The sequence below is a fragment of the Sus scrofa genome, chromosome 5, assembly GCF_054392235.1.
Source record: "Sus scrofa isolate SSC_HxYL_T2T_F1_AM1 chromosome 5, Sscrofa_HxYL_maternal_Yorkshire_Landrace_v2.0, whole genome shotgun sequence".
Classification (NCBI taxonomy): domain Eukaryota; kingdom Metazoa; phylum Chordata; class Mammalia; order Artiodactyla; family Suidae; genus Sus; species Sus scrofa.
This window is the reverse complement of record NC_139387.1, coordinates 87,756,590-87,777,991: the sequence shown is the minus strand read 5'-3', so window position 1 is coordinate 87,777,991 and position 21,402 is coordinate 87,756,590. Positions and strand designations below refer to the sequence as shown.

General features: G+C 42.7%; 1 protein-coding gene and 1 long non-coding RNA gene across 2 annotated transcripts; one reads left to right on the top strand and one right to left on the bottom strand.

Annotated features, from left to right (window-relative positions):
- The first annotated feature begins 1,182 nt into the window (after positions 1–1,182).
- HSP90B1 (heat shock protein 90 beta family member 1) lies at positions 1,183–19,892 on the top strand. The gene is given in 18 exon segments (NM_214103.1): positions 1,183–1,243; positions 2,235–2,337; positions 3,065–3,206; positions 3,795–3,911; positions 5,284–5,615; positions 9,785–9,896; positions 10,120–10,239; positions 12,015–12,131; positions 14,415–14,552; positions 14,634–14,711; positions 14,821–14,886; positions 15,467–15,736; positions 16,021–16,266; positions 17,003–17,139; positions 18,354–18,432; positions 18,559–18,714; positions 18,983–19,105; positions 19,591–19,892. Coding segments are annotated over 18 exon segments (2,415 nt in total). The 5' UTR covers positions 1,183–1,194; the 3' UTR covers positions 19,621–19,892.
- LOC146403522 (uncharacterized) lies at positions 9,351–21,120 on the bottom strand. Its single transcript, XR_014804197.1, has 3 exons — positions 20,985–21,120; positions 12,337–12,368; positions 9,351–11,844 (listed from the first exon to the last, which is right to left on the bottom strand). It is a non-coding gene; the product is annotated as an uncharacterized LOC146403522 (long non-coding RNA).
- Between the last annotated feature and the right edge of the window lie 282 nt (positions 21,121–21,402).

The window sequence follows — 21,402 nt, the reverse complement described above, 5'->3', positions numbered from 1 at the left end:
GTGACCGCCTTTGAACTTCACCAAGGAGTAGAGGGCATCAAAGTTGCTCGCAATTTCTCTCAAGGGACAATAAATAAATAGCCCCACTGTCCTCCTCTTCTGTAAATCCAATCAGAAGGCCTGGAGATTCTGGCCACGAAAAGTACAGACGTAACAGGGGCTCCGGCTGACCTAGGGAAGCGCGAGAAGACAGATTCGGAAAAGCGTGTTCTCCAGCTGGAGGCGAGTCCCAGACTCGAGAGGCCCAAGCCCATAATACTGGGCGGCCTCACCCAAGACCTGGCGGCTTTCTAGGCCCGCTTCTGAAGGCTGTGTACACTGAAGAGTCTGGAACAGGTACAAATCTCTACCGCAAGGGGAAGGAAATGTAAACACTAAAACGCGCGGCACAGAGTTCCGGCGGAGACACACTGGAAAAATGGGGAAAGAAGGGCCAAGCTACGCAACTGAATAAAGACTACGATTCCCAGCATTCACTACAGTGTTCCCCGGGGTACGTTGCATGCCGGGAACTGTAGTTTCTCACCACCCCATGGAACATCGCTAGGGGGATTGTCAACCTCTCACGTGTGTCTCTTTTCCAAGAAGCACTGCCAAATAGAAAACTGGCTGCAAAAAGTCGCACCGGAATCATTCGCAAGATGACCCCACGCGGGGACAAGGGAAAGGTGAAGAGCGCGTTGCCATGGCTACCGCTTCTCTTGGTCCCAGAATAAACGCGCTCTAAGATCCGGAAGTAGTTCCGGGCGACCTCTCCACCTGGAGGGATGAATTCTGTGCTGACGTTCATTGGACGGTTTCCCTTAGAGGCCAAAGCAACCAAGGCAAAGGGGCGGTCCCTCGTGAGAGGGGCCCGCGGAACCGTTTGATTGGAGAAGAGGAGCCAAGACTGACCAATTGGAAGGAGCCACGCTTCGGGCATCGGGCACCGCACCTGGACAGCTCCGATTGGTGGACTGCGGTCCCCCCTACGAGTTCCCATTGGGTACAGGGAGTGCGTGGTGCAGCCCGATTGGCGGGTTCGTGTTTCCCGTCCCCCGCCCGCGAGTAGTGGGGGTGAAAAGCGGCCCGACCTGCTTGGGGGGTAGTGGGCGGATCGCACGGCTTGTGGTTGTGAGGTTCTGAGCCCAGGGGAGGGGGGGCGGAGGTGGCTCCTTCGATCAAAGGGGACTTGAGACTCACCGGCCGTGCGACATGAGGGCCCTGTGGGTGCTGGGCCTGTGCTGCGTCCTGCTGACCTTCGGTGAGTGATCCTGGAGGAGCGGGCACCCCTGGACGCCCCCCCGCTCCAACACGGCCTCTTCTCGAAGGTTCTGGGGGCGTTGAACCTGGGAAGGGGATAACACGGTCTGCGCTGGGCGGATGGGGATGTCCATCGATTTTCCTCGAAAGAGGTTCAGGGGATTTCGTTTACTCTAATTACTCTGGAAAGAAAAAAGGAGAATGGAGTCGTTTAAATCTCTTGCGGATGTCCTAGTATCCGCTCTTAGAAGTCTCAGTCTTCTGGGAGTGGGGCCTGGCTTGGGCTCGCGCCCCTTGGGAGCATTGCGTGTCCCCTTCCGAGGACTTTTGTCAAACGCCGCAATCTTTGGCCGCTCGAGTTTGAGGACCCTCCGCCCCCGGTATTCCGACTGTTCGCCAACGCGAGTTTCCTTTCTTAGGTGCTGGACTGTGAAGCTTGGGGCCCTGGGGCAGCGGACCGGCATTGGCAGCGCGGTTGATTCACTTTCGCTCAAACTCCTTAACATTTTAAAATCTCTAAATATTTCTTCCCTTTGTCAGGCCCCTAGGCCCAATTTCACTTCCCCTCGCTAGAGGTTGCACAAATTCTGTTTGAGCTCTGACCTGTGACATCGAAGGACTAAGTTTGGCATGGTCAGTTTGGAGGCCTTGTGTCGGCCTGCGCGCAACACGTGTGAATGTACAGGGGGCCTGGTAGCAAATCAGCTAAGCGCTGTTTGTGAAGAATCTCTGGGCCACCTTTCAGAAGTGATGGCTGCCTCCGTATTTCAGAATCCACTGGGGGACCTCAGTATCTGAACTTAAATAAGAAATATGCTGACATGGGTTTATATTGGATATTCAAGCCAGTGGATCCATTCTTTCATCCCCACCTCCCATATTTTCCAAGTGAATTTTGCAACATCTACCCTTGCCTTGTTGATCTTGTTTCTTCTAAGAAGTACATGGAGCTATGGTGTTTGAGAGTTTTCTGGTATTACATTTTCCCGCAGGGTCTGTCCGCGCTGAGGATGAAGTGGATGTGGATGGGACAGTGGAAGAAGATCTGGGTAAAAGTAGAGAAGGTTCCAGGACAGATGATGAAATAGTACAGAGGTTTGTACTCTTCCGGAACGATGCAAATAACCCCTGGGAAACCCTGGAATACAGTAATTTTTTTATGTTCATTCTCCAAAGGTCCAGATGAAGTTTTAACACTTTGAATTTAATTACTAGATAGTAGAGAAAACGTTAGGGGGAGCAAGCATGTGCATGCACAGTATCTCCTAAATTGCCCCTAAGAATGGTCAAAACGGAATGAATTCTTTGGAAAACTGTTTTGATAATACTGGCGCTATAGCCTTCCTAAGATCTTAGAAAAGATCTACAGTTGGTTGTGTACTTGGCAAGTGTGTACCCTTGGTAATTTTTTTTTTTTCCTTAAAGATTTCTGTAAGTGGAGTGATGTTTTACTTTGGTCTCTTAGGATTTAAAATTATGTAGACCCTTAGGCAGGCAGAGGGACAGGCCTGTGAGAGGGAGCAAAAATGAGTGTGAGTTTGTTTCTTAGTAGAGGGAAGTTGGGTTTATTTTTCTGACAGTTTTAAGCACAAAGTATTTCCAACATGGTTTTAAAGTAACCTGTTGCTGTATTAAAATAATAATGAAATAAATAATAAAATAATAATGAAATGGTGGGCTAGTCATATTTTATAAAGATTTCCACTTTGTCCTTTTTACCCCTAAGACAACCTTAAGAGACCACCGTGCTCTCATCACAAATGCTGTATTTTTGGAGGGAACTAAGTAATGCAGTATTAGTTTATCAAATTTCTTTCCTTAGAGAGGAAGAAGCTATTCAATTGGATGGATTAAATGCATCCCAAATAAGAGAACTTAGAGAGAAATCAGAAAAATTTGCCTTCCAAGCTGAAGTTAACAGAATGATGAAACTTATCATCAATTCATTATATAAAAATAAAGAGGTAAGCAACATTTGGTTATAATAAAGATATTTTGTTTCTGTATGGTAGCATATTTGTTTACTTTCACAGTGAATGTGCTTACGTAGTAATTCCAAGCAAGTCGTAGTAATTCCAAGCAAGTCGCTGGCAAAGTTTAAAAACCCAGTATGTGTAAGAATTGCTGCTAGATAGTTATTTGTGTGTGTTCGGGTGGGGGTGGGGGGTGTTTGTTAGACATTTCTTTCCTTTCTTTTTCCCTTTCCCCTCCAGTTTTGTTCATGGCCTGCTAAATAGCTGTGAATCTTTTAAGTGCAGTCATACAAACTAAGCCTCATGTCTTATATACATAAAGGTCAGTAGGAGGAAAGTAGAGTATTAGCTACTCTGACCAGTGCAGGTATCCCTTATAGTCGCTGCAGTCCTTGTGTAAAGAGCTGTACCTCCTTTTACCAAGAGAGTAAAGCCACCTGTGCACTATAAGAAGTCTAGTACGTAAAGAGTGCTTTTTCAGAGCACAGAGTAGAAATAAAATGAGCTTTGACATTAAATTTAACATCCCATGTATCTTGAGGATGACCTAAGTGTGTATTAAATCCGGCTTCCATTTAGATTTTCCTAAGAGAACTGATTTCAAATGCTTCTGATGCTTTGGATAAGATAAGGCTAATATCACTGACTGATGAAAATGCTCTTGCTGGAAATGAGGAGTTAACGGTCAAAATTAAGGTAAGCTGAGAACAGTTTTCTTTTAAAGTAGAAAGAAAGGGTCCTTGGAGAGAGGGAATCCAGATCAGTCAAGATAGGCTAGGTTATGAGGAAATAACATTCCCAAGTGTCAAAGACTTAAATCAGGAATCAGCAAAGTAATGGTCTGTGGGCCAAATCCAACTTGCTGCCTATTTTTGTAATTAAAGTTTTATTGGAACACAGCCATGCCCATTTGTGTATTATCTGTGATTGCCTTTGACAGAGACCACATGGCCCCACAAAGCCCAAAATACTCTCTGGCCCTTTTTTTAGATAAAGTTTGCCAACCACAGGCTTCCCATGGCCTCTGCTTTGCATCATCCTTACTGGAGGACCCGGGCTGATTGAGCAGCTGCCATCTGGAGTGTAGTTGGTTGCCACGGTGCACAGAAAACTTGGAGGGTCTCTCATTGATTAAAAGCTCCAGCCTGAAAGCCACACTCCTGACTCCCACTTGCAACGCTGGCTAGAACTAGTCACCTGGCCATATCCAAGCATAGTGGAAGAAGTAGATTTCTGGAAGGCAGAGAGCTGGGAATATTTAGTGAAGAACATTGATCACCACAGACTCCAAAGGCAGAAGTCATTCAAGTTTTAATCTTTATTTTCCATCAAAGAATAGGTAAAACATAAAATTTTGGCGTTTTCTCCTTGCACAGCAGGTTAAGGATCTGGTGGGTTTTCTTTGTCATAAATGACTTGGTTTGTTTAGGTCTCTCTAGCCTGTGGCATTTAGACCAGTCTCTGCCCTCTTTATATTGATACTTTACCAAATAGGCTGAACTTTTTATTCCTTACAAAGAAAAATGCTTGTACTTAAAGTGTTTTTTTGTGTGTGTGTGCCCACGGCATGTGGAAGTTCCAGGACCAGGGATAGAGCCTATGCCATAGCTGCCACCCAAGCTGCTGCGATGACAACACTGGATCCTTAACCCACTGTGCCATAAGAGAACTTCAAGATGCCCCCCCCCCCTTTTGCTTTTTAGGGCCACGCCCACACCATATAGAGGCTCCCAGGCTAGGGGTTGAATTGGCGGTACAGCCGTCGGCGTACCCCACAGCCACAGCAATGCCAGATCCTTAACCTACTGAGCAAGGGCCAGGGATTGAATCCACAACCTCAAGGTTCCTAGTCAGATTCGTTTCCACTGCACCACGACAGGAACTCCAGGATGTCCACTTTTTGAAAAGGATATTAAATACTATACGGAGAGAACTATCTCAGTTCTGTTTTCTGTGTTAAAATTGATGTGGCCAAAGCTGGTAGTTTCTCAGTGTATAGCTCAGTATTGCTTTTTCATACCATGAGTATTAAGCAACTAAAACTGTCTTGTTATTGTCTTGGTTTCAGTGTGACAAGGAGAAGAACCTGCTCCATGTCACAGACACTGGTGTGGGAATGACCCGGGAAGAGTTGGTTAAAAACCTTGGTACCATAGCCAAATCTGGGACAAGCGAGTTTTTAAACAAAATGACGGAGGCACAAGAAGATGGCCAGTCAACTTCGGAACTGATTGGCCAGTTCGGTGTTGGCTTCTATTCTGCCTTCCTTGTAGCAGATAAAGTTATTGTCACGTCAAAACACAACAATGACACCCAGCACATCTGGGAGTCCGACTCCAATGAATTTTCTGTAATTGCTGACCCCAGAGGAAACACCTTAGGACGGGGAACGACAATTACGTGAGTATTACTGATTCCTAATGTGAATTACTAGTCACAGCCAGGATTTTGACTCTCCAGTTCTGGCTCCCTGTGGCTTATTCTACACCTTAATTTCTTTGCCTATAAAATTGAGGAACTTGAACAGTTCTCATCACTGGAAGCATTTTGAGTCCTCATTAAAGGCCAGACCCAGTGATGGGAAGGCCACTGTCCTCGGAGAGCATAGGGTGGGAAGGGTTAGCTCTTGCAGGGAGGCTTCTTGGAGCAGGGGCTTGTCCAAGTTCTCCAGGTGAGCTGGAGCTAGAAGAGTAGTGTCAGTCTGTGGAGCATCGTGCATAAAGGCAGAGGCACAGCGTGTTTACAAGAGTATAGGAATTCCTTTCAGGTAGCGGCAGTTACTGATAGAATGTTTGATGAACTTTTAAGAGTTTTCTCAAGGTGCCGTGGAAGATGGTGGGACTGGGTGAGAAGAGACTCTGGGAAACCGTTGAAAATATTTAGGATCATAACCAGGGTTAGGCGAGGGTGGGAGAGAGCAGGCTGTGAGGTTCCCAGGCTGGGGGTCAAATCAGAGCTACAGCTGCTGGCCTACACCACAGCTACACGTATCCTTAACCCACTGAGCGAGGCCAGGGATGAACCCGCAACCTCATGATTCCTAGTCGGATTCATTTCTGCTGCGCCACGAAAGGAACTCCTTGACCAGTTTTCTTAATTCTAGGAGACACTTCCTGTCTTCATTGTCACAGATTTTCCTTTAATGAAAACTAATTAGACAACTATATTTTAGTATTTTTTTAGTCGTTTTGAATTGATCTTTCCCCACCTTTGTTGTTAACATTCACATCCCCTGATCTTTTAGGCGCATAACTAATGGTTATACCCCAGTGCCCTCTCTGTTAGGTGGTAGAGAAATGGAGAGCACATCTCTTAACTGGAAAGAGAGAGAAAATGATGTCCCAAGAGGTGCTCATGTCTTAGGTTGCTAAGAGACAGGGGAGGTGCCTTGTAAGCTCCATTGGAGCCAATGTTTGGTAGACTGCTCCGTTCCTAGAGCCTGATGCTTGGCTGGCAGATAACATCTTTTTGTTTTGTTTTGTTTTGTTTTGCTTTGTTTTTTGTCTTTTTGCTATTTCTTGGGCCGCTCCCGCAGCATATGGAGGTTCCCAGGCTAGGGGTCCAATCGGAGCTGCAGCCACCGGCCTACGCCAGAGCCACAGCAACGCGGGATCCGAGCCGCATCTGCAACCTACACCACCGGATCGTTAACCCACTGAGCAAGGGCAGGGACCGAACCCGAAACCTCATGGTTCCTAGTCGGATTCGTTAACCACTGCGCCACGACGGGAACTCCCTGGCAGATAACATCTATTTGAATGAATAAGGGTCAGTAGGACAGTTTGATGCAGGCAGCATGGATGGTGATCAGTAAAGGAAACCTTTACAACAGCTTTTCCTTTCCTTGGGCAGAATTGCTTGTGCCTTCAAGCCCTCCTTCCCCACCATTTGCTCGACACACTCATTTGAGTGCCTGTAGCCTGCTAGGGGTTAGGGCTACAGTGGAGTGAGAATAAGACACTTGCAGTCCCTGCTTTCACATGGCTCATTCTACTAAGGAAGAAAAAGCTTGAAATAATTTCAGAAGGCAGATGCCAGAAAGGAAGTTCAGGGACACCTTTCTTATCGGAAGGTCTTTCTGAAATGGTGACAGGTTCAGCTCAGATGTTCTGGGCGGTGAGCACCGCATGTTGGAAGTTCCAGAGGCAGAAGGTCCAGTTGAGGACCTAAAGTCAAAGGGAAAAGGAGAGCGAAGGCAAGGAAGTGGCAAGGTCAGGATCTTGCCCTACATACATAAGACTTCATCTTCTGTTTGGCCAATAAAATAGAAGCCATCAGATAATTCCGTTTCCTTCCCACTCTTCATATTCGTATTCCTAAATTAGCTACCACTGTACCCTTTTGAGAGATTTAGTGAGGATTAAATGAGATCATGAAATTAGCATCCTGTAAATGCTAACTGATAAAATTGCTTCTGTCTTCTGTCTGCTGCTCTCCTGAGGTGTGTGTTTCTACATTTCTCCCTACAGCTAGTCTCCATTTCTGCTCTGTGCTCTCATCTTACCTCCTCAGAGACTAAACACAAATTAATTCCTACCGCATCTTTGAAAGTTAGCCTTTCCAGCTGGAGTTCCCATTGTGGCTCAGTGGTTCACCAACCTGACTAGTATCCACAAGGACGCGGGTTTGATCCCTGGCCTTGCTCAGTGGGTTAAGGATCTGGCGTTGCCGTAAGCTGTGGTATAGGTCGAAGATGCAGCTCAGATCCCGAGCTGCTGGGGCTGTGGTGTAGGCTGGCAGCAATAGCTCTGATTTGACCCCTAGCCTGGGAATCTCCATATGTTGTAGATATGGCCCTAAAGAGACAAAAAAAAAAAAAAAAAAAAGTTAGCCTTTACTTACACTGTCCTCTTTCCATCAAACTGTTGCAGAATCCCTGGGAGGAAAGGAGACAGCTGGTATCATGTCCCCTTCGACTGTCAGGCACTATCTCTTTTTCTCCCCTTTACAGTTAAGCTCCTTAAAAAAGCACACCTGCCTTTGCTGCTACTTCACCTTCTGTTCATAGCTTAGCCCACAGTATTTTGACTTTATCCACCACCTCTCCCTTGAAATAAGTCACCAGTAGTCCTTGTTGCTAAGTCCAGTAAACTGAGGCTTATTTCAGTTGGCATGGCTCCCAGCAATAGATTATCTTTTTGGTAGGTTTTCTCTTGTGTTTTCTACAGAATTTGCTTTTCCCTTCTCATTCCTTAAAACAATCCACTCAGTCCCTAGCTCCATCTTTTCATGTTCCTTTACCTATTTCTTAAATGTTGTTATCCTCTTTCTTCAGAAGTTAAGTTTCAGCCCTTTTCTCAATCTCCTCTGTCCCTCATGCAGTCTTAACCACTGTCATGGACTCAAGTTCCAGATCCTTCTCAGGGTTCTTTATATTCTTAGTCTAGATCAGGAGTCAGCAAACTTAAAGGGTCAGCTAGTAAATACTTTAAGCTTCTGGCCTATAGGATCTCTTCTAGCTTGACAGCAGCCATAGACAAGACATGATGAGTTTGTGTCCTGATAAAATTCCTCATGGGTGCCAGCTCCTGGTCTAGACTATCTCTGTGCTGGGCTCTGTGCTCCTATGTCCAACTGCCTTTTAAATCTCTAAGATGTCTAACGGTCAGCTTCAGTTTGCATCCGAAACTGATGCAACTCTCCACCAACCTGGGATCACTAATAAATATGCTCCAAGACCAGAGACTGGGCCCCTCACTAGGCTGTGTTGTCATGTACTGTCTACTTCCTGGCAAGTGCTAGCAAACTATAAGCTTTGTGAAGCAGAGAGGGAGCCATGACTACAACATTCCTCATATTTACTGGGTGCACAAACGTCAAGATACGGGCTACCCACTATGTTTTAGATGGTACGATTGTTGTTTTTGGTGGATGGAGGAGGGTGTTGTCGAAGGGAGAGCAAGAAGAGGAGGAAGGAGTGTTACAGTGTTTGGTATTGTCATTATCTAGGCTAGAGCTGTGCAGTAGAACTTTCTGTGTAGAAATACTCTATCACCGCTCTGTCTGATACGGCAGCCACCAGCCACATGTGACTGTCGACTTTTAAAGAACTGACTTAACTTTTATTTAAATAGTCACATGTGACTGGTGGCTTCTGTTTTGGATAGTGCAAGTATAAACAATAGTTCGGACTAATTTTCTGGCCTTTTTTAAGGAAAATGTTTTTATTAGAGAGTTAGCCATCTAAGGTAATCACTTGACTTCTACCATAGCATGTGATTCCACTTTTCTCCAGAATATTTCGGTGATCTTCCACATTCAGCCATCTTACGATTACTGTTGTTCAAGTGAAAAAAATCCAGCACATTTAGAAGGTTGGGGACATTGTCGTTTTTCACTTGGAACGAAGTAAAAACCACTCGAGGGAGTGTGAGGCAGGTTCTTCCATTTACCGTACCCGTGCTTGGTATACTTAGCTCATAAGCGTTTATTGGTGATGGGAGTTCTTAGCATGCATGACGAGGACACTGGGTTGTACGTAGAACTGCTGGCTATTAGAGTCATTTAGATCAACACATAATCAGATCTTTCAAACCACAATGTGTCTCAACGTTTTATTTTCCTTGCAGCCTTGTTTTAAAAGAAGAAGCATCTGATTACCTTGAATTGGATACAATTAAAAATCTCGTGAAAAAATATTCACAGTTCATAAACTTTCCTATTTATGTATGGAGCAGCAAGGTAAATCTATATGAATAAATTTTATATGTATTATCTTGGTACCTATTTAAATACTGGACACCTAAAAAATGCAAGTTAAGTATGGCTCTTTCTGTATAGGATTCTCGCAGGGTTTTCTTATTGAGGACCTCTTCTTTTGAGCTGTAGTTTTCGTTTCATAGTCTACAGATGTAATCAGAATTATTAAACAAGTTTAGCTATGATCTATTTTCTATTCAAACAGACTGAAACTGTCGAGGAACCTATGGAAGAAGAAGAAGCAGCAAAAGAAGAAAAAGAGGAATCTGATGATGAAGCTGCAGTAGAAGAAGAAGAAGAAGAAAAGAAACCAAAAACTAAAAAAGTAAGTCTGTGTAATCTTTCTGCGTAAAATACTGTGTAGGTTATAAGGTACCAAGTTCACAGAAAAAGAAATCAGATTTGTGTTGGACAGAGTGCTGGGGTAGGGGTTGGGGTTGGAGTGTTGAAGGAAGGTGGTCACAAGGTACAAACTTCCAGTTAGAAGATGATTTAGTCCTGGGAATGTAATGTGCAGTGTGATGTGGGGCTCACTCTGCTCTGTGACGTATAGAAAAATTGTTAGGAGAGGAAATCTAAATCCTGAGAGTTCTTACTATAAGAAAAAACATTTTCTTTTTTTGTTCCATTTCTCTTCATTGTTTATTGTTTTATTCTCATCTATATGAGATGATAGATGTGACATGTTGTATGTCACAACATGTGTAATTCAAACCTTGAGGCCGTACACCTGAAACCCATACAGTGAATGTGTTAATTAGATCTCAATAAACTGGGGTGGGGGGAGCAGGGAGAACTAAGGTAAAAATATTATTTATGTCATGTTAGAGAAAACACTGAATCCCAAATATGCAAGGCTGATTTAAGGTAAGCTTCAGTGTTTAATGGTTTTTGTTTCAAGGAGTGAATCACAGGCCCAACCTTTTTTTTTTTTTTTTTTTTTTTTGTAGTACCCCACAGCATGTGGAAGTTCCCTTGGCCAGGGATCAGATCCAAGCCACAGTTATGCTCCATGCTGCAGCTGCAGCAACACCAGATTCTTCAACCCTCTCTGCTGGGCTGGGGATCATACCTGCCACTGCCAATCCCTGTTGCATTGCAGAACTCTAATTTTGTGGCCGCACCTGTGGCCTATGGAAGTTCTGAGGCCAGGAATTGAATCTGATCTGCAGCTGTGACCTGTGCTATAGCTGTGGCAACACCTGGATCTCTTAACCCACTGTGCCTGGTAGAAATTGAACCTACACCTCAGCAGTGACCAGAACTGCTTCAGTTGGCTTCTTAAACCACTTTGCCATGGGGGGAACTGCAAATGCAGATCATTTTTTTGCAGAGTTTTCTGATCTCTGTATATTGCCCAGGACTGTGGCTTATGATATGTAAGCTTTTTGCATCTTTTTGTCATGTAGATAATAGCTATAACATTAGTTCTGGCTTGCTCAGGTTGCAGAGTAGAGAGAAGTAGATGGTGGGTTTTGAGAAACATTTGCTATAAGATGTTGGATTTCTACTGAGTCATGAAATAGAAACACATAGTATGTATATACTTCTAACTTCAAAATAGATATTATCAAGAACTAACATTTTAGCTAGTTAAAAATAATTGAAAAACCTTAATTGGATTTTTATTAATTATAATTCTAACCTTTTGTTACATTAAATATCAATCTTAATTGGTGAGAGAAATACCTTCTTTTAGAAGTTTTGTTCCAGGAATTCCCAGGTTAAGAATGCAGTGTAGTCTCTGTGAGAATGCAGGTTCTATCCCTGCCTGCCTCGTTCAGTGGGTTAAGGGATCAGCATTGGCATAAGCTGCAGCATAGGTCACAGAGGCAGCTCAGGTCTAGTATTGCCATGGCTGTGGAACAGGCCTGCAGTTGAAGCTCCAGTTCAGCCCCAAGCTGGGACCTTCCATATGCTGAAGGTGTGGCTGTGTAAAACAGAAAAAAAGGTTTGATCCAGTTGGTAGGAACCATATTAAAATAGAGGTACCCCTTGGTGCTTTGTATATTAATATTATTTTGAAATGTTCTAAAGGTGTGGTTACCGCTGTCACCAGTATAACTGCTAGGAGTGACTAATCAAATACTGTAATTTCAGGTTGAAAAAACTGTCTGGGACTGGGAACTTATGAATGATATCAAACCAATATGGCAGAGACCATCAAAGGAAGTAGAAGATGATGAATACAAAGCTTTCTACAAATCATTTTCAAAGGTAAATATTACTTTAGAATAATGTGATGAAACATTACTAAATCAAAAGTATGTTCAAAAACAACTATTTCAGCACAACTGGTTTTCTTTTTAATCCCATTTATTTTATATTCTGCATTAAAAATTTTTACTATGAGAAGGAAATTATAGGCTTTAATCATATTGCTAAGGGGTCTACACTACAAAAAAGATTAAGAATTACTTACATAGGTAGATGCTTGATTTCCACTATAGAAACCTGTAAAACATAAAATCATATTATTGAATGGCTTGTTATGTGATCTGAAAGAGCTTGTTTACAACATCAGACATTTATCTTAAGGTCGTGGCCTAGGAATAACCACTAAATCTGTTGCTGTGCCTATTTTTCTTTCACTGATCACTTCTTGAAACTCAGAATCCAAAACTAGCATTGACTAAAATTGTTCAAAATTGTTTCCTCAAACATTTGTACAAAATGGAACAGTTTGATGGACTTAGCATGGCTAGGAAATACTCAGTAGTCTATGGCTATATTTGTTCTTTCCTTTTTTTTTTTCTTTTTTTTTGTCTTTTTGCCATTTCTTGGGCCGCTCCTGCGGCATATGGAGTTTCCCAGGCTAGGGGTCTAATCAGAGCTGCAGCCACCAGCCTACGCCAGAGCCACAGCAACGTGGGATCCAAGCTGCGTCTGCGACCAATACCACAGCTCACGGCAACGCCGGATCCTTAACCCACTGAGCAAGGCCAGGGACCGAACGCGCAACCTCATGGTTCCTAGTCAGATTCGTTAATAACCACTGCGCCACGTTGGGAACTCCGTTCTTTACTTTTTAATCCATCTGTTGATTTGTGACTTAACCTTTGTTTTCCTTACATTAACATCCACCCATCCTTTAAAGTTTACCTCTAAAACATTTCCCTTGGTTCTGCCTCTTTTTTTTTTTTTTTTTGTCTTTTTGCTATTTCTTTGGGCCGCTCCCGCGGCATATGGAGGTTCCCAGGCTAGGGGTTGAATCGGAGCTGTAGCCCCCGGCCTACGCCAGAGCCACAGCAACGCAGGATCCGAGCCGCGTCTGCAACCTACACCACAGCTCACGGCAACGCCAGATCGTTAACCCACTGAGCAAGGGCAGGGACCGAACCCGCAACCTCATGGTTCCTAGTCGGATTCGTTAACCACTGCTCCACGACGGGAACTCCCTGCCTCTATTTTTATTCTCATGAACTGTATAGTCTAGTGTATAATAAAGGTACTTTCGCTTCAGGCAGCGATATTAGAAATGTGAGCAATGTGTGATTTTAAGTCTTGTAGAGTCCACATGAGAAAAAATTTGATCCAGGTAAAGTTAACTTTTAATGATATGTTTTATTTAACCCAACGTACCAACATACCCAACAGTATTATTTCAACAAGTGATCAATATAAAAAAAAAAGTGAGTTGTTTTCTTTTTGATTTTTTTTGCTTGGTTGGGTTTTTGTACTGTGTCATCAAAGTCTGGTGTGAAGTTTACACTGACCAGCACATCTCAGTATGGATGAGCTTCTTTTTAAGTGTTGTGCAGCTACATGTGGACGCAGTAATGGATGTTGCAGAGGATTCTTGTCCTTTTGCTTGGTAGCTATTTACGCACCTCTTTTTATCCACTGCCGTAGTCCAGATTTCATGGAAGAAATCCGAGTAGTTTTTTGGTTGACTAGTACACATGAAATGTACATTATTTTGTCATTTAGACAGGCTGGTGGTTTTCCTGTCCTATTCTCAGATGTGTGGAACCCAGACTCATCCATCTCCCCAGGTTTAGGTCATTGAGCAACATTCTTGATGGTCAGCGTCAAAACAACTACATCCAGCCAGTTAGAAGTGTGGTCTTAATCATTTCCTCTTCCCTCCCCTCCTCACCTCTTTTGGTAGGGGAACTTATTTGTTAGATAAATGTTAAACTGGGGAGTTGCCGTGATGGCGCAGCGGAAATGAATCCTCCTAGCAACCATGAGGTTTCGGGTTCAATCCCTGTTCTCCTCACTCAGTGGGGTAAGGATCCGGCGTTGCTGTGAGCTGTGGTGTAGGTCGCAGACGTGGCTCAGATCTGGCATTGCTGTGGTTGTGGTGTATAGGTCAGCAGCTGTAGCTCCGATTAGACCCCTAGCCTGGGAACCTCCATATGCCACGGGTGCAGCCCTAAAAAGACCAAAAAAAAAAAAAAAAAAGTTCAACTGACCATGTACCACATGATAAAACTGCTTAGTTTTGTACTGCCTCCTTCCTGTGCCTTTTCAATGACTAAGACATCAATTTCCTAGGAAAGCGACGACCCCATGGCTTATATCCACTTCACTGCTGAAGGGGAAGTTACCTTCAAGTCAATTTTATTTGTACCCACATCTGCCCCACGTGGGCTATTTGATGAATATGGATCTAAGAAGAGTGATTACATTAAGGTGGGTTTTTAAATAGTATAAATAGAGGTTAAAATTTGAAAGTCTGATTTCCAGAAAGTGACTCTCTTGGTCTCTGCTTAGCTGTATGTGCGCCGCGTGTTCATCACAGACGACTTCCATGATATGATGCCCAAGTACCTGAACTTCGTCAAGGGCGTTGTAAGTATCAGGAGAAAACTAGGAGGTGGGGCGTTCGAGTAGGGGGTCTGGACGTGGGGTTCTTCGCAGTATTCCTCTTGCTCACTGAACTTTGTTTTGCCATCTGAAGGTGGACTCAGATGATCTCCCCTTGAATGTTTCCCGTGAGACTCTGCAGCAACATAAACTCCTTAAGGTGAGCGTGGGAAGAAACACGCTTTGCTCCTTGATTGGGCTTTGCAGGACAGGTTCCATTAGTGGAATCACCAAGTTTTGAGACTAGTCTTTGGCTCTTGAGATAAAGAACTTAATTTCACTCTAGAATGATCAAACCCTGAGAATCTGCTTATTCTCCCAACATTTTATAATAAAAATGTTCAAACCTACAAAAAAGTTGAAAGAAGAGTATAGGGAACACCCACTACCTGGCCTAAATGCTTAGATTGTAAGCATTTAAGTAGTCTTGTGATTGGAGTTCCCACGGTGGCACAGTAGCCTAGGTTGCAGCTCCAGCTAAGCCAGCTAAGATTTGATCCCTGGGTCTGGAACTTCCATATGCCACTGGAAGGGCCAAAAAAAGGGGCAGTCTTGTGACCGTCATAACTGACGACTTGGCTTCTGCTCAGTCTGACCCAGGAGTGCTTGCCATCCCCCCGCCCTTGAGAAATGCTGGTCTTTGCATCTTTGACCACTATTCCCCTGCTACCTTCCATATGGTAGCTTCTCAGGAGTTTGAGATGAAGTTCTCTGATCAGTTATTCTTTAATTTTGTGTAGGTGATTAGAAAAAAGCTTGTCCGTAAAACTCTGGACATGATCAAGAAGATTGCTGATGAGAAGTATAATGATACTTTTTGGAAAGAATTTGGTACCAACATCAAGCTTGGTGTGATAGAAGACCACTCAAATAGAACACGTCTTGCTAAACTTCTTAGATTCCAGTCTTCTCATCATCCAAGTGACATTACTAGTCTAGACCAGTATGTGGAAAGAATGAAGGAGAAGCAAGACAAAATCTACTTCATGGCTGGGTCCAGCAGGAAAGAGGTGAGGTGAACTTCACCTGGTCTTGGTACATATTTGGGGGTTTATAGCCACCTTTTGGGGGTTGGTGGGGGGAGAAAACTTACTTGTAACTCTAAACTAAAGTAGTTTTGAAGACGGGTCAGTCAGTCCCTGCCGGGGTAAAGGCCATTTATATTCTCTGCACTTGTTAATTCTCCACTTGTGAAATGGGGTTGCTAGTATTGTATGAAGAGAGCTACTAGGATGAGCAAATATATATACTAAGACCAGCCTTGGAAATTTGGTTGCTTCTCTTAATTTTGTAGGCTGAATCTTCTCCATTTGTTGAGCGACTTCTGAAAAAGGGCTATGAAGTGATTTATCTCACAGAACCTGTGGACGAATACTGCATTCAGGCTCTTCCTGAGTTTGATGGGAAGAGGTTTCAGAATGTTGCCAAGGAAGGAGTGAAGTTTGATGAAAGTGAGAAAAGTAAGGAGAATCGTGAAGCAGTTGAGAAAGAATTTGAGCCTCTGCTCAATTGGATGAAAGATAAAGCCCTCAAGGACAAGGTATTTTGGAAATTAAAAATTGTGAAAATTTTTGCATCTACATTTAAAAAAAATACTTCGTCAGCAAATTAAACTTTGCAGCCAGTTATATTTGTAACCAGGTGTACATAACATTTGATGTTGTGGTTAAATTACTGGGAGGACAAGGTTAAAATTTATGAACTACAAAGCATTAAAAGGATAAGTGATTATTCTGTATTGGTTACTTGTAACTGAAAGTTTTCCATCATTTAATACCGCTTTTATGATAGCTTAAAGTTTTATAGGTTAAATGTAAATTTAAATGTTGCATGTTTTTGAAAGTTGGTGTTTCAGTATTTATCTCTGACTGAAAAGTTCAGGTAATTAAATGAGAGTTTCCTGGAGTTCCCGTTGTGGCGCAGTGGAAACGAATCTGACTAGGAACCATGAAGCCTGCCCTCACTCAATGGGTTAAGGATCCGGCATTGCCGGGAGCTGTGATGTAGGTCGCAGACATGGCTCGGATCTGTCACTGCTGTGGCTGTGGCCTAGACCAGCAACTGTAGCTCTGATTAGACCCCTAGCCTGGGAATCTCTATATGCTGTGGGTGTGGCCCTAAAAAGACCCAAAAAAAGGTTTCTTAAGAATCTGAATGAGAGGTGCTTTTCTGGTCTGCCTCTGTTTAAGATCTCTTTGAGTCTTTATGGAGCTGAAACGCAATCACTGAACTGTTGATGTTTTACATATATCTAACTTTTGGTTTCTTACCCCAAGATTGAAAAGGCTGTGGTATCTCAGCGCCTGACAGAGTCTCCATGTGCCCTCGTAGCCAGCCAGTACGGATGGTCAGGCAACATGGAGAGAATCATGAAAGCCCAAGCCTACCAGACGGGCAAGGACATCTCTACAAAGTAAGCGCCCTTAGAAGTCCTGCCAAGGTGTTGGCTCTTGTCCAGCCTTCCCTCACAAGATAACACCAGCTTCCGTACAAAGAAGTAATGTCTTGTAAATGTCCTCCACTGTCTGTCATGTGTTAGACAAGTTTACAAAGGGATTAGGCTGCTAAAGAAAAGGTCTTGCACTTGTGATGTATTTTACATACAGATGGATGTTTTCTTAATCTGTTACACATACTGTCTTTTTAATTAGATTATATGCTTGGCTTGGTATCTGGACAATTTTTATTACATTTTTAGATAAGAGTTACAAGTGGAGTTAATGACAATTATATTTCTCAAATGAGTTAAATCCTTTTTAACCACCCTTCCCACCCCCCCAACCAGTATGCCCCACAAAATAAAGGGTAAAGGATGCAAATTTAGGGGCCGAGCACTGGGTCTTTGGTACCCTTTATTTTCAGGAAATACGTATTTCAAGTTTATATTTTAATGTCACAGCAGTGGCTTTGAAAATGACTTCTTCCTTGTTTATATGTCTTACCTCCTTATTAGATTATAAATGTCAGGTGGAAAACAAGTTTCTGCATGAATCCCATTGTAACAGTATGGGAGCCATTTAATAAATGTCCACCTGTTTCAATCATTTATTAGCAGAAGTTACCTTCTATCGAACAAACACTCGAGCACCTACTGTGTCTTTGTACTGGTGCTCTAAAGTAGACATTGCTGCTGTCCTTTGTGACACATCAAGTCCTAGTCTTCTAAGGCTGCATGGATGGCAGGTATACCAAGAGAGGTTTCCTCCCTGTCCTCAGTCTGCCCTGACAGGAGAACACTGAAGGTGATGGAAGGTATCCTTGAAATGATTGAGAGCTGAATGCGGAGGAAGAAGCAGGTTCTTTTAGGACCACATAGGTTAAAGCATCACGGAGAAGGTGTTACTTGAGCAGCAGCCAGAGGCGGCCTAGATGTTCTAGAACTCTGGGAGGCACAGCTGCAGTTGGGATAGTGGATACATTAAGAGGGGATGAATAAGACATCAAATCAGTTCATCCACGCCGAGGAGGTGCTGGCGTACATTAGTAAATAAAACCGTTCTCTTTATTGCACTCTTTCATCTAACCATGTACATTCCCCTTTAAAAGGGAAAGCATGATGTAATGATGTATCGATCTACAGACCCTAAAACTTGATGTCTGTTAATGTTCATTCTTAATCCTCAACAGTTACTATGCCAGTCAGAAGAAAACATTTGAAATTAACCCCAGACATCCACTGATCAGGGACATGCTTCGACGAGTTAAGGTGAGCAATGTCAGAGCCATAGTCCTTTGCCTTTTCATTTGAATACGTTGGACCCTTCTTATCAAAAGTATTCAAATGAATTAAAGTTGTCAAATTATTAATCAAGTGGGACTTCTTCCGTTTCAGGAAGATGAAGATGACAAAACAGTTTCAGATCTTGCTGTGGTTTTGTTTGAAACAGCAACACTGCGGTCAGGGTATCTCTTACCAGACACTAAAGCCTATGGAGATCGAATAGAAAGAATGCTTCGCCTCAGCTTAAACATTGACCCCGATGCAAAGGTTTGAAATAATGTGTTGAATGTGTGAATGCCCAGTGTCATGCACTATTCTAGAAATTAATGAGAAATTCCCCCTTTTCCAGCCCTTTTTTGTGTGTCTCCCTTTGTTAGCTTGACTTTTAATTCTAATTAGAGGATTTACTCTACAGCTCTGGATAAACCAGAGTGAAATTATTTTATTGATTATTTTATTAATTAACTATATGAGCAAAATGAAAACAGGTCCAGAGTATTTGGTGCATTAATGGGCTCATCAGTGCTACCTTTAGGTGGAAGAGGAACCCGAAGAAGAACCTGAAGAAACAACAGAGGACACCACAGAAGACACAGAGCAAGACGACGACGAAGAAATGGATGCGGGGGCAGATGAGGAAGAACAAGAAACATCAGAGGTAGAGCAAACCAAGAACGGGGTGGGGGGGACTTGGAGTGTTAGTTTTTACCAAGTTAGCACGGTTGAAGAAGTCATACTTGTAGGAATCTGCTGAGAAATAGGCATCTAATATCAAATTCAGAAGCTGGAGCAAATAACTTTTTTCTTTAAAGTGTGTGCTGCTTCCTTGATTCCCTCAGCTTAACCACCCGTTCCTGAGGCATCTGAAAGTGGATCGTTCCTTAAGCATGGTGCTTCTGTGTTCTTGGCCACTTGCTTCTGCCTTAACTACAATAACACTAGGCTGTTTTAAAATTTTGGTTGGTTGTGTTCAGCTGCTATTGATCTTGTTGAATTGTAGGTATTTTGCAGCAAGGTGAGGTTCTGACTTCCAACAGCTCAAGTAATGGGAATAGGCTGGGTCCATTTCAGTTATTTTGTACATACATGATTCTTCTGTTTGTTGGGCTAGTTTTTTAATGTCTTGTGGTTTTTGTTTTTCAGACATCTACAGCTGAAAAAGATGAACTGTAAATTATACTCTCACCATTTGGATCCTGTGTGGAGAGGGAATGTGAAATTTAAGTCATTTCTTTTGGGAGAGACTTGTTTTGGATGCTCCCTGCCCCCCCAGCCCCCTTCTCCCCTGCACTGTAAAATGTTGGGATTGTGGGTCACAGGAAGAAGTGGGTTTTTTAGTTGAATTTTTTTTAACATTCCTCATGAATGTAAATTTGTACTATTTAACTGACTATTCTTGGTGTAAAATCTTGTCATGTGTATAAAAATAAAAAAGATCCCGAATACTCAGCGTCTTACCTGTCCTTTCATAGTTCATTTTATAGAACTGCCTGATACTTGATTTTTTCCTTCTCTCTTTTTTTGGGGGTGGGGAGGGTGGTTGTGGGATTTTTTTGTTTTGGTTTTTTGTTTTTGGCTGTGCCCACTGCATAGAAAAGCTCCCATGCCACAGCAGTGACAATGCCACATCCTTAACTGGCTAGGCCACCAGGAAACTCTGGCATTTTTTCTTTGGTACATTTGTATTTTAATAGCTATAAAGTTCATTTTTCACCTTTGTGAAGGCATTGTCTTGAGATTTGGGTTCAAATCATGACTTTTCCTAATAGCCAGACCACTCTATATATCTGTAAAAGGAAGGTATGGGGGTACTCAAGGTACCACTGCATTTCCCCCACAGCATGAGGGCCTCCCCTCTGCACAAACTGGCCCTAAGGGGCAGGTCCTCTCTTCCTGCAGAGTGAGCAGTGTCCCTGGCCTGCTTTATCTACAAAATGTGTAACAGAGCTCACCAGTTTTCACAGGGAACTATATTCAATATCCTGTGATAAACCATAATGGAAAAGAAATTCTTATGGGAAAAAATATTTGTATATATGTATAACTGAGCGACTATATTGTACAGTAGGAATTAACATTGTAAATCAACTCTACTTAAATAAAAATTTTTTAAAAGTAAAAAGCTGGCTCAATTTGGTGTTCATATTTTAGTGGCAAACTAGAATTTGAAAATTTGGTTTAACGGTACAAAAAACCACTTAACCAAATTCAATTAATGAAATTAGTTCAGAATTAAGACTTTTATTGTTGATTTACACTAAATCTAAGTATCCTTCCTGAAGCCTTTGGGGATTACGACGACTTGAAGTGAGGTACCAAGATTAGAATTACCGAATTAGTGTTGAGGAAAAAATTTTAAAATTACTTCAGGAAACAAAAATAGTCAAACATACTCCAGTTTGACATTGCCCTTGCAGTGGCAGCTGTGACAAGCTTGATTATTTGTAAAGTACACAATCTCTCATAAGAAAAAAGTACTCAGTTAACAACAGGAAAGTCTTAGGCACAAGGTCACCAAGTCAAGCAGCATTGCTCACCTGTCACTGAGAAGTGAGGGTCCTCTGTGTGCTGGGAGCATATGATAAGGAGCCAGAGGACATGCAGTGGAAAAGAAAAACTCATGTGAGCCTGGAAATAAACCATTTCATTTGGATGCTTTGTACTATTAAACTGAGAAGGACATTGGCTATGAAAAGGGAAACACTTTGTTTTTTGTGGGTTTTGTTTTTTTTTTTTTTTTTTTTTTTTTTGCACTTAGAATTTAAGATTTCAACCCAGGCCCCTAAAATCTGTATGGTGTAGAAATTTGCTAACTGCCTGAGAAATAATAAGCCTAGATATGAGGAATGCATAAAGAAACTTCTTTGGGAACAAGAGCCTTGAACATGAAGCTGACTGCTCTATAAATTACTTCTGTCCTGCTTTTATAGACTTGGGAAAGGGCTAAAACATTAG